Source organism: Tasmannia lanceolata, unplaced genomic scaffold (assembly GCF_043159265.1).
Source record: "Tasmannia lanceolata isolate RefF3 unplaced genomic scaffold, GAP_Taslan_0.1 ptg000013l, whole genome shotgun sequence".
Taxonomy (NCBI): domain Eukaryota; kingdom Viridiplantae; phylum Streptophyta; class Magnoliopsida; order Canellales; family Winteraceae; genus Tasmannia; species Tasmannia lanceolata.
In genome coordinates this window covers 10641551-10654559 of record NW_027518690.1, presented here as the reverse complement: position 1 = coordinate 10654559, position 13009 = coordinate 10641551, and the positions used below count along the sequence as shown (strand labels likewise).

Sequence of the window (13009 nt, the reverse complement as noted above, 5' to 3'; positions counted from 1 at the left end):
GGGACAAGACTAAAACAGAAAGTGTGTGTGTGTGTGTGTGTGTGTGTATATATATCTGTGTGTGTGTAGATATATGGTATCTGAGCTCGAGCTCGGATAGATTTTCTGAGCTAGAGTTTTTAAATAGGGTGGGTGCCTATGTTGTTTGGGACGGTTATGTTAGATATTGATTCTATAGGACCTAACATAGATAGGGTGGCCCTAAGAAATCATCTTCATAGGATCATGGTAAGTGTTGATTTGTGGAGGTTTAAAATGGACGTCTACAAAATGGTGCATTTTGTGCCTCTACAGATCAAACGGTTAGGATGATCCTATGGAGATGGTTTCTTAGGAACAACCTATCTATGTCAGGTTCTATGCATCCATAGAAACAATGTCGACCGAGGGGGATGATTTGGAGCAGAGGGACATCGCCTCCTTCGCAAAGGCAGTCGTCTTTGGAGAGGAAGTCAGCTGGGGCGTTGGCTTCTCGCCATGAATGGGTGATCCGCCAATGCTTGAAAAGGGAGAGTGCTTCCCTGATTTCATCCAACACGGGTTTCTTTTTCCATGGGCAGAGCCATTTGTTGTTGAGAACGCTGACTGCAACTAAGGAATCTGATTCTATCCAAATGATGTCGGTGTTCTTATCATAAGCAATAATTTAAGCGAAAAAACCAATTAAACGCCGTATCAAATGCAACACCAACATTTCAAGGAAAAAGAAAATAAATATTGCATTTTTTTCATTTTACAATAAAAGATGCCCACAAACTTTGTTACAATAGGAAAGGGCCTGAGTTCCAAAAATACCACAGAGATTGTAGAAAGAGACTCTGAGTTTAAATTGAGAACTCTAAGCATATCCTGCAAGCACTTTTGAATTCGAAGCAGGTGTTGCTTGATTTGCAAATTTTCTTCAATCTGAAATATTAGACAAAATAATCTAAATCAGAAAATGTGTTTAAAATTACCACCTTAATAGGATTCTAAATAAAACCAAATTAAGGATATAGAAATGAAACAATGAAATATAATAAATTTTTCGCCAACAAAATCATATATGAAGGAAATATTAATGATCATTCCATTAACAAGATGATTAAGTTGAAAAGTAAAAGAAATGGCACAATCACCAACTTTCAAAACATGTACAATATCTGTGTAGAATAAACCTTATTATTCCAAACATCCGCAACAATGCATGCCACTAGGTACTTGATCTTGTTAAGCCATTATGGATAGTTGCATTGCTTGTGTGTTGGCTACAAAGTTTCTATTTTTCTTTTCTTATTCTAGAATTTGTTGAAGTCAGGTAACTGTGCATTTTTTTCTTATTCTAGAATTTCTTGAAGTTGCATCTTACATTTTCATCGTTTTCAAGGGCTTATATAAACTTCCAAGATTTTTAAAGATTAACATGGACTTCTATAAACTTCCAAGGAATACTTCAACTTCGGTTTGGATCACAATTCAGGCTGAAGCCGATGTTTGATCCTTGCATTCTTTCCATGCATGCGGTGGCTTTTTAGCAGGCAAAAAAAAAAAACAAATAAAAAAAGAACTAACCGACATGATCATTTTAAATCGTTGTGGTATACCAAAGTGCCCTTGTGCTATAGAATTTTCCTTCTTTTTCCTGAACGTCGGCCTTGCAAAAACTCTGAACAATTTCCACCCAAGGCAAGACATGAAAATCCCCAAAATAAACTAATTGAAGAATTAAAATATTATTTATTCATCATAGTAGTTGCTAGCAATTCACTGCAATTCATTTATTTATCTTTAATCATCTTCATTAGTTCAAATATTTTGGTGGTTAATATTTCAAAAATATGATATTTAAAAATCGTTTATAGATACTGAAAATGACATTTGAATAAGCTAACCAGGTCATGTATAATTTTCAAAAATATAAAATTTAAGATACAATATCTTCTGGAATTGTCTACCCATTTTGTTAACCAACAACAATTATTCTACTTTCAAGAGCTAAGGATGTCATCAAAAGAATGTAATAGATTTCCGCAGGATAAATTGCATGCAATCCAAACATTGCAAATACATTCCACCCTAAAACAATTTCAGTTGAACTATTTTACGAGAGAGTGATTTATGCTTGCAATCGCATTACGGCCATCTAAACGATCCACTTAGTGTAATATGTAACCACATGCCAAAACCCCAACAACTTCAAGAAAATAACATTTCCTGTGGCCATTTAACCAAATTCGAAATTTCTACGACAAATCTTAATGTGATATAAAGATGGGCGTGAAACTTCTTATGCACAAGTATAAAAGATGTAACTTATACCATAAACAAAGTAGAAATTACACATAAACAAAGACGTTATAAGTGAGGCAAAACAAATAACACTTACAGAGTTGATACCTCGTTAAAAAGTACCTGGTAAAATTCTTCAACTTCTTTCAACACAGAGACTACATGATAAAGTTTCCTGCCTGTGTTTACAGATTTTGTGTAGTCTAACAAGCTAACCTGCAAATAAAAGTTCCCTCAGCAATAATGTTGCTAAGAAAAACTTAAAGCAGTAGAAAGATCTACACCTGCACATGTACAACCACTGAGAACCAAAAGAGGTCATCTTATAAACAACATCATTCACGAATACTAAATAAGTGGAAAGAGATAGAAGGAGTTGCTGTGCAAAATAACCAGGCTAATGCATACACAAAGTAATGCACAATATAACTATCAAAGGCGCCCAAAAATAATCAAAACTTATTTCAGAAAGAAGATCAAAGGAGGAGAAAGCAAGGCGCCCAAATGGACATTTACTACTGCCAACGTTAGAATAATATTTACTTATGTCTACAGAGGATATGCGGACAAATGAAGCTGGAATTCTAAGAGCCCCTATTGTTACTGAAAGTATGACATTATGATGACTTCCCAAGTAATTTTCATAATTATTTAGTAGGGTTTTGCAGGTCCATATTTGGGAGACATTACACCCAACCCAACACTTGTATAATTAGACTTCAACAGATTAGGAAAAAGACTACAACAGATTGCATGGGACCTAAAAGATTCAGGGTTTTTTTACATTGGCTAGGAGTCTAGAGTTCAGTTCCTAGGTAACTAAGGGTTATAAAGAAATCAAGGGGATGATTATAGATATTTTCTGTTTTGTGGTGCTGGAATTTCGTCCAATGATAATAAAACTTCTGCACAATTTCACAATTGATGTTTTTTGCTGCGAACTTCAGATCTGAAATGTCGATCAGAAATTTCAGCATCATTTGGACATTTTGATGGGCTACTCTTCAACCCCGGATCAATGTCCTTTCTTGAGATTGACTAATTTCACTGCTTACAGTGATCTGAAATTTTCTCAGAGAATGATGTTCTTTCATTGATTACAGTGTTTTGAACTCATCTCATACACTCCTCAATTACAAGGATGATTTCCCAACACAGTCTCCGGTCTTGGGGCGAAGTTCTACTCATTCTTAAAATTTCAAGGATTTGACATTTTGTGTGATCCAGTAATTTTCAGCAGGGGCTGTTTAGGTAATTTTGCAAAAGCAATTTTGCAGCCCCTCTTTTTCAGGAGAGAAATGCAACCCCAAATGAATTAAATGCAAGGTTGCCAGAGCGGGAATTGAACTGGGAATCGAAAGCGAGAATCGAAGGCTCCCGGAATGGTCGGAGAATCATGAAGTCAGAGTGGGAATCGTGAAGTCGCCGGATAGTCGCCGGAGAATCACTGGAGATTCGTCGGGGAGTCGCAGGGGAATCGTCGGGAATCGTTGGAGAGTTGGGAATCGCAAAGGAATCTTCGGGGAATGGCCAGAAAATCGTGTTTCACATAACATTGAACCGCGGTTCCCAAAAGTGGAAATCGCGTTTCCGGGGAATCATAAATCGTGATTCCCAAAAGTGGGAATCGGGTTTCTGGCGAATCCGAACCGGGATTCCCAGTTTTGGGGGATTCGAGAATATTCCCATTTTGGATTCGCGAACCGGGGAATCGCAGTTCCCCACTCCCAGGGAAGAATCCAGCTTCCTTGATTAAATGAGTACGACAAATTCAACTCTGCGGTGACTCTTCTCTCTTGAAAAAAGAGAGGCCGTGCAAAATTTCTTAGATACTCCCTTTTCAGCAATATACTATTCAGGTCTATACATTTTGATCAAAAGATCAGGGTACTGGGATTGTATATTTGAATTTGCAGGGAAACTAAATGACTGACTTTCTGGATATTTTATGAACTATTGTGAAGATCATTGATCTAATATTTTTTAAAAGCAATTTCATCAATATCAATATAGATTATCCTTTAATAACTGTTATAGTAAATAATGCGATCTCCAACAGGTTAAGCTTTTTGGAGAGATTGGTAGTTTCACATGGTATCAAAGCAAGGTCCTGAGTTCAAACCTCCTTGTTATTAAAAATCCACATGTAATGGCCAACCCAAAAGGAGGAGCCACATGTGCCACATGTAGGCCAACACTAAAAAGAGGGGCCACGTGTAAGGGAGAGTGTTAAAGTATAAAAGATTAAATAACGCCATCTCCAACAGCTTAAGCTTTTGGAGAAATTGGTAGTTTCACAAGAACAAGTTTGTGGCTATAAAAATATTTCTTACCCCTAGCTCGCATCAGCTTGGTATCAAAGTGGATATTCCTGTAAAAGATTATGGATTCAATGTCATAAGGCCAGCATATCCTCATGAGTATTGACCGCAGTGAAGAGATTTCAATCAAACCAGGCGGTGCAACGACTTTATCAAGTAGCAGCGGATCTGGACTCAACTGTTAAAACCTGGGAGGAAAAGTGCACAACAAGGATGACCCACTAAACACGTACCTCGGCATTTTCGAGTGCCCCAGTTAATCGTCATTCCAATCATGATTTATTTGATAAAGAACAACTTGTTTAGCTTCAGAATGGAGCCGGAATATCAGAAGAAGGTTGGAGACACCCGAATTCCATGGGCATATGAGTGCCGAGAAATTATTAATTGGCTTTCAAACCATTCAAAAAAAAAATTAATTGGCTTTCAAAGGCCAGGATTTCCCATGCTAGAACCATAAAATTGAGCTTTCTAAGTATTTAGACTTATTTACGGGTTCTCTATGCTTTAATTCTGAACAATTATTTTTTTCTGGACTGTGAGATGAAACTCCTTGTTTAAATCAAGTGGATCACTGATTTTACCTGCACTGCGTAGTTTCTGTCATAGTTCAATACTGTTGTAGTTTTTCCGTCATTACACAACCAACATATATGCTGTTACCCAACTAGTGTAGAACATGATGAAAGATATAAGAAATGCAGCACTATTGATTATAACTTTATATAACAACAAGAGGGTTTCTTTCTATGCAAGTGAACCCAGAAACAAGAAAATGAGACCACTAACCTCCAAAGACAATTTCTGGAACAAGTCCTTCAGACTTTGATCCTTGATCTTCCATGACAAAGCCTACATCAACATCAGAACCAAATATTTTTAGTAAGGTTTTGAATGCAACACATTAAATAGATGCAGGAATTAAGAATAAATTATTATCAGGAGTTCATAGCTCAGGAGTATGGAAAAATAACTGGAAATAACTATTATGTTACAAGATAATATGTTGAAACATACCTGAGACCCAGAGTAGTACTCAGATAATCCTTGCATACTGACTGAGACACAGCGTCTGCTTTCTTGCCACAAAGCTTCTTTGGTGTCCAAAAGTTCTTTATATAGTTGTTTCAACTCAAACTCAAGCTGTGATATGCAATTTTGAGTGATCAAACCAAAATTTCTAAGCAATATTTTTGGTAAAGAACAATGACAACCCCGACTAGGTTTTTGGTAAACAGCTCAAATGGAGGCATTACTTGGGAGGTCTTCAGTAGCAATAATAATAGGGTATCTTCCTCAACTGCATGAGCAGTCCCAACTAAAGTAATTGTGTCCCTTATCTTTTTGTCAATGCTCTGCAAATTGAAAAAAAAAAGCATAAAAATCGAAGAAAGCAAACATTTTACCAAGAAGTGAAAATCAAACAGGAAGGACGGTAGCTTGAAGCTATTCAATAACTCATGAACTCAGTTTTAGGGGGACAATACAAGCAATTTGGGAAAGACAATGCAAATGAAATAGTTCAATTTCTCTTAAGCACGATTTATCATGGTTTCGGTCCCCATTGTATTGCCTCCCATAAGAAAAAAGTAGTAGCAGCAAAATAGGAAGGTGCTTACAGATCTGTGGAGTAAAAGCCAGCGCAGTGAAACATTGCAATTTCTAACCAAGGAAAGTAGACTCTGAGAGTTATTCAGGACAAAATCCCTTGATATAATACCATCTGACATAACTGAGCCTAATTCAAGCAAGAGATCCTTAACCTGAATTGCAAATGTACTAAATCAGATACTCAGCACACCATCAGAAAGAAACAGAGAAGTACACAGTGTTAAAATGAGATTATTGTTAGTTTGTTACATATATAAATGCAAATATATAAAATCACACACTGCTACCAAATGGAAGCATTGTAAATATATAGTTCCCAGTTTCCTACTTTATGTGAGTCTGTAAATCCAGTTGAAATGCTTGTGTTTACTACTTTATCTAAGCCTAAATCATTTGTTGTGAAAACAACAGGTTCACCCTCTGCAACCCAATCCAATATAACATTAAGGTTGTAAAGATCCAATATTTACAAAAAGGAAAAACACCGTCAGCTGAAATGCTTGTGTTTACCGGTGCCCGACAACTCAACTCAACAAAGCCTTTGTCCCAAACTAGTTGGGGTCAGCTAAATGAATCCTTTAGAAAAAAAATTCATGAAGAAGGTAAAAGGAATCTACCCAGCTCTAAGCCTGGTTCTAGTTGGGTTCTTCTACGTGGATCATTTTCTTCCATTCTATCCTATCCAGGGTCATGTTCTCTGTTATGTTCCTAGCTATCAAGTCTTTCCTCACTGTTTCTACCCAAGTTGTTTACGGTCTGCCCCTACCTCTTTTTACTCCATCAATTTGGCACAAGTCGCCTTTTCTCACCGGAGCATCCAAAAGCCTACGTTGGATATTTCCAAACCATCTTAAGCGGTGCTCTCTCATCTTCTCCTCAATTAATGTCACCCCCACCTTTTTATGAATGTCTTCATTTTTAATTCTATCTAACCTTGTGTGGCCACACATCCATCTAAACATTCGCATCTCCGCTACACTCATCTTATGCACATGCTGCTTCTTGGTGGCCCAACATTCTGAGCCGTACAGCATGGCTAGCCTCACAGCTATTTTATAAAACTTTCCCTTCAACTTGGTAGGGATTTTATGGCCGTACAGCATGGCTATTCTCTGCTTACTGGTGCCCGACCAGATGAAAAAATTTTAGAGACCAAATTATGAGATTTTTTTTACCGGACTTTTGGGATTTAATGTTCGGACATGATAGAATTTACGAATTTTTTTAAATTGGAAAAATACCCCATCATTTGAAAGTTAAGATTTTGACTCGGATTTTGTACTAGAACTAGAAGGTTGACTTTTTATCCTTTTAGAATTAAGTCTTGAAACTATTTTTAATAAATCCAAATGGGGTATTTACATGTAAATCTTAAGTAAATAGACATTAAAATTACATAAATGACTTTGCATATAGATACCCAGTTCCATGTATTTCTCCCATTCTTCAGCAGAGAACTAAGAAGAGGCAAGAGGAAGAGAGTAACGGTATGAAATCCCAAACGAAACGGGATGGAAACACTTCATTTCAGCCGAAACAGGCCAAAATGGAATGAAATGGAATAGAAACCAGTTACGTTTCATTTCCCAGGACGAAACGAAATGAAATATCTAACTAAGCCCCTCGCTGTACAAGTTAGCTTTGAACAAAAATTATGATTCCCCCAGAGTTGCAACATTTTTTTGAACTGACTTAGCAGAAAGAATACTCTTTAGACCTGCTGCAGAAGAGAAGGATCAGATTGGCCAATAGATGCGCTAAATCCACCAATCACATGGGCAGGGCCGGATGTTGCACTCCCCGTCCCCGCCTCAAGAAAAATTCCCCATCCCCACCCCGCAAACTACGGGGAAAAATTCCCCGCCCCTTTCCCGCCTTTCTATAATAAAAATTTCTACTTTTTTTTTTTTTTTTTTTGAATGGTGACTTTTTTTTAATCTAATTAAACACTTATTAAATAAGAATCCAAATTTCTAAACAAAATTATAACAATTTATGGAAAGACAGCCACTTATAGGGATATTTATGTAATTTTATAGGTGAGGATTACGGGGCGGGGCAGGTCCATAGGCATCCCCATCCCCGCTCCGTCCCCGCTTTGGGGAATTTTTGCAATCCCCGCCCCCGTACCCGTTCCCGCAGGTTTAATAGCCAGCCCTAATCACATCTTACACTACAAGGCAGCCATCCTATTTTGGAACACCATTCTTAACTGCTTCAGTATAAGCTGGGTATTATCTAACTCTATTAGCCTTCTATTTAGCCAATGAAAATGCAGAAAGTTTGGTAAAAACGAAGGATTTTGTGGACAATCACTCCCTATTCAATCCTTTCGAATATTTAGAACCAAAGTAAAAACAGGATGTTCAATAAGAAGGAATCTAACTTCGACCAGATGCTAATTAATATCAAGTTGTCCAACATATTATCAAAAAAAAAAAAAACCAAGTTGTCACCATGGCGGCATCTCCTGACTGGTCGTATTCAGTTTCCAACACCTTAATATGTTGGAAGGAAATAGAATAGGACAGGTCTTCTAAAAGCAAATCAACACCCCCATGGATGGAAGGCCCGCCGCTGAATTCTATCAAATCGAACTTTGACCGTAGTTTTAAAGGAAATCCAGGGATGGCTGAATTGGAGGCATGATCAGAAATGACAAGGGGGGCTGATCAAAGCTTATTTAGGCCCCATCTGCATCGCAGACTCAAATGAGAATTGAAATTAAAGCTCTTATTATAGATCTTATCCTGCTCAAAACTTCCGGGTGGAAGGTGATTTAGCTAATGCAATTTCATGGGCTACAAAAATCACTATTGGTCCATGGAGGTTTAAGAGCATCATTTTTTTTTTTTGAATGGCAGTTTTAGAGCATCATTTCCAACATTAGAGATCTTATTCATTCTATGGAAGTTACTTTCAATCTGATCCCTAGAGCGTTTAATACTACTGTTGATGAATTATCTAAATCAGGTGATGAATGTGGCAATCTTACTGTTTTCTATTCTGATGTTTGGGACTGTGTTCCCTTCTTTTGTAGGTGTAGGACCACCTCGTCCCTAGCCTTTATTCCTAGCCTGTTATTCTCCTCTGTTTTAATGAGATTACATCTTTCTCAGAAAAAAAAAGGTGGATGTACAAAACAATAATACATTACACGTGAATAAATCATTAAAAATGAAATATTAAGAAAAAAATAGAGAAAACTATAAAATCTGCATAAATAACACTCAAAATGAGAATAGAATGCATTACATTTTTTATGTATTACAATAAATCCATAAAGGAAAGAGAGGGAAGAAGAAGAAGAAATAGAGATTTAACCTTGAAAAAAATCCCAGAATTTAATGAATTCAACTTCAATCCATCAATTCATGCTTTAAATCTTATTTTTCATGGTCGAATCTATTAGATCTATGTTTATTCAGGACATAGATCCTTATATCAAGTAAAACCCCTTTAAAACTAGAAAAAATGAAAAAAAAAGGTTAAGGTCATTCATATGGATGTGACACGATAAAGACCCTATATGGGTCGTATCTACCCCGTATCAGGAATATTGGCCAAGACACCAAGTGTACCGGTTGTATTGGCTAATACACTTGCGATTTTCTGTAAGACCAGACACGACAGTTCCATATCGTATCAGACCCCGCCAGTATGGATACTATCCGCTCATATCGGGCGATATTTCGAACCATGTTAAGCATATGCACCGTGTTAATTATCTTATATGCATACTGACCTTCGTGCAATGAAGCTGGCTGAGATCACGAATTGATGCTAGAGAAAGACAAGAGGACAATGATGTTTTTGCTGCTTTATATGCATCCCATGACGATGACAAATCTACAACAAAATACATAAACACAGGAACAACCCAGCAATCTTTAAAGAACCTGTCAACAATCTCTCGCATCACAAAGCCATTGTGAAGAAATTCCGGTGAAAAGAATAACAAAACATATAGAGATCCACCCTGTGATTCCAATGCCACGGTCCTGTGTTCAGGGTCGGGATAGTGACGAACTTGATTGTATAAATCATCATCCCTCAGGCGAGAAATAATAGCATCCAGAACCTGTGCTGGGAATGGAAATCTTGAAAAAAGATTCTCAGGCTTCGGGACTGAAATCATACTAGAGATTGAAGCAGAAGTATGAAATTGACGAATTACGGCATATTGAGATGAGTGTGAACGACACAGTGAGCAAATATTATCTAAATTAGGAGCATCAAAACAGCGATCATGGCGTACATAAGCAACAAGCAGCTTCTCTCGTAAGAAGCCGCCCATACGGTGCTCCATCAGCAGTAGTAGACATCCAAAGAGCTTTAATGATTCAGTAAGCAACTGCCGACCATTTTCATTCACCATGACTCTCTCCAGAGTACTCTGTACATGAACTCCTTCCTGAGGAAAAAAGGATCCGTGTCAAATAGCTTCCTCAAACTCAAAGAACCAAGGGCACAAGAGAATACTCTCATGATACAAAATTAAACAAGCCAGTGACAATGAAAGACGTGCAACAGAAGCCCTGGATCAGAAATTACAAGAACTATGAGAAATAATTACATTAATTCTAAGCATATGTGCTGTTAGGTGCAGTGAAAGGGCACCCGTAATGCTCTGTTTGGTTGCCGGGTTTTTTTTGTTCCCGGGAGTTATGTGGGAGAAAAAAATACCCTGGGAGATAGGTGGGAAAAAAAAAGTCCTGGAAGTATCCTGGTAAAATAAAAATCCCATGTTTGGTTATGTGGGAGAAAAAAATACCCTGGGAGATATGATGGGAGAAAAAAAAACCTTTGTTTGGTTGCTTGAACTGTTGGGTAGAAAAAAAATTCTTCTCAAGCTTATTTTTGGTTCCTGAGTTTATTTTTGTTCCTGGGGTTATCTTGGGATGGGATGAAAAGGCAATCATTACAAAAGTGGGATTAAAAAATTCACCCCACAAGTAATCATTACAAGAGTGGGATTAAAATAAACCTAGTGCTAAAAGGCAACCAAACATGGGATGGGACCAAAATTTAACTTACTCTCCCACAAAACTCCCAGGCACAAAAAATACCCAGCAACCAAACAGAGCTAATTATCAAAAAAAAAAAAAAACTGTAACGAATCGTTCAATAGTATGCTTTGTAGAAGAAATTGCATGTTACTTTCTCAAATCTTAACCCCCTGACTCCCTTTTTTTTTTGTTGGTAAGCTGGGATTGACCCTTTGAATTCTTGGTAGAGGAACAAAGCCTCTTACCAATTGAGCTAGAGGCTCAACCCCGGATTCCTGGCTCTGTTTCATATCTTCCTCAATATTTCTTAATAGAGTCACAACAATTTGAATTTAGACAATAGCATAAGTAATAAAAGACAAACAAGACAATTATGAAAGGATCGTCAGGCCAAAACCTTGACATTGACAGAAAAAAAAATTCATAAATTTGAACATGGTGATCCAATTAAAATATTTTTAACACAGCTGTATTTCCTGATCATTCAATCAGTAGCCTGCAAATGGATGGTTGGAAAAATTGAGTGATATTCCCCAATTCCTCATTAGGTACCCGGATTAGATTGTTAGGACCGTAAAATGAGTGTTATTATTAGGCTGTGGCATCTCCATGGTGGGAAATCATTGGATAAAGTACCAAGGTTGCCAGAGCGAGAATCAAAACGGGAATCGAAGGCTCCCAGGGAAGAATCCTACTCAAGGTTGCCAGAGCGGGAATCGAAAGCGGGAATCGAAACGGGAATCGAAGCGGGTAATCGAAGGCTCCCAGGGAAGAATCCTGCTTCCTTGGGATAAACAGTCCAGTTGAGAAATCCGCCAAACAAAATACAATCTGATTGTGCGCAAAGGAAAAAAATAGTAGAAATAGACAAACAACAAGATGCACACACCAAGAATTTAAGTGGTTTGGCCAAGATGCCTATATCCACAGGCAAGAACATGATCTTATGAGAAAACAAAATTATAAGGATAGCTACAGATTAAACAAAACCCACAAACCGTAACGCATTCCCTTGTCTTCTAAACCAAGACCATAGACAACAGCAGCCCAAGAAAAAAATCACCTCATTATTTCTCACCACAAGAGAAAATAGCCAAGAAACTTTCTTTCTCTCTCTTGTTTTTCTCTCACTCGTGTTTTTCTCTCACTCTTCCCAAGAGTTCCAAAACCTTCTTGCCTCCTCCCTTTTTTAGTCATAGGTCAAGAAAAAACCTTTTATCACATGTTATTTAAAAAACCCTAGAAGTGTGATTACCTATTTTGCTTCACACCACAACTAGGTAACCTAGTTATATTAGGTAATAGAATGTGGGAAACAAGGCAACTCCCAACAATCTCCACTTGGACTTGTTTCCCAAACACCTGAAGATTTTCTATAGGTGTCACCACCGGCCCACTATCGCCACAAACCACAATTGGCCTTTCGAAGTACCAGCTATACATCATCGAATCATCCCGCTTCTTACTCCTGAGTCAACCAACACAGCCAATGTACATGTGTTGCTACCAACCAGTTGACTCACCCAATCAACCATTGAGAAGGATCTCGATTCATCCTCCCCATCGCAGGTACCACCATTACCTCACCACCATCTGCACAGCTGCACCAAGGAAACCATCAACTGGAGCCTTTGTACCAGCTATGTGCAACAACCAGTTACTCCAAAAGCTTAAGCTGTTGGAGAAGGCGTTATTTAATCTTTTATACTTTAACACTCCCCCTCTCTTTATTTAGGTTGGCCTACACGTGGCACATGTGGCCCCATTTTTGGGTTGACGACTAGACCTGGCAAACGGATG

General features: G+C 37.8%; 1 protein-coding gene across 9 annotated transcripts in view; it reads right to left on the bottom strand.

Annotated features, from left to right (window-relative positions):
* LOC143889756 (uncharacterized) overlaps positions 1–13009 on the bottom strand; it is a 71340-nt gene that overhangs the window by 54177 nt on the left and 4154 nt on the right. For 7 of the 9 annotated variants that reach the window (XR_013254926.1, XR_013254927.1, XR_013254925.1 and 4 more), the window contains exons 3-9: positions 9946–10614; positions 6209–6352; positions 5846–5944; positions 5607–5732; positions 5379–5441; positions 2377–2484; positions 796–906 (exon numbers count right to left, since the gene is read on the bottom strand). Coding sequence is in view for 4 of the 9 variants with exons in the window: in XM_077394087.1 (XP_077250202.1) it covers positions 796–906; positions 2377–2484; positions 5379–5441; positions 5607–5732; positions 5846–5944; positions 6209–6352; positions 9946–10614 (1320 nt within the window). In the remaining 5 variants the exon portion in view is untranslated. The remainder of the gene's footprint in view (positions 1–795; positions 907–2376; positions 2485–5378; positions 5442–5606; positions 5733–5845; positions 5945–6208; positions 6353–9945; positions 10615–13009) is intronic. The other 2 variants (XM_077394091.1, XM_077394089.1) reach the window with 2 other exon arrangements.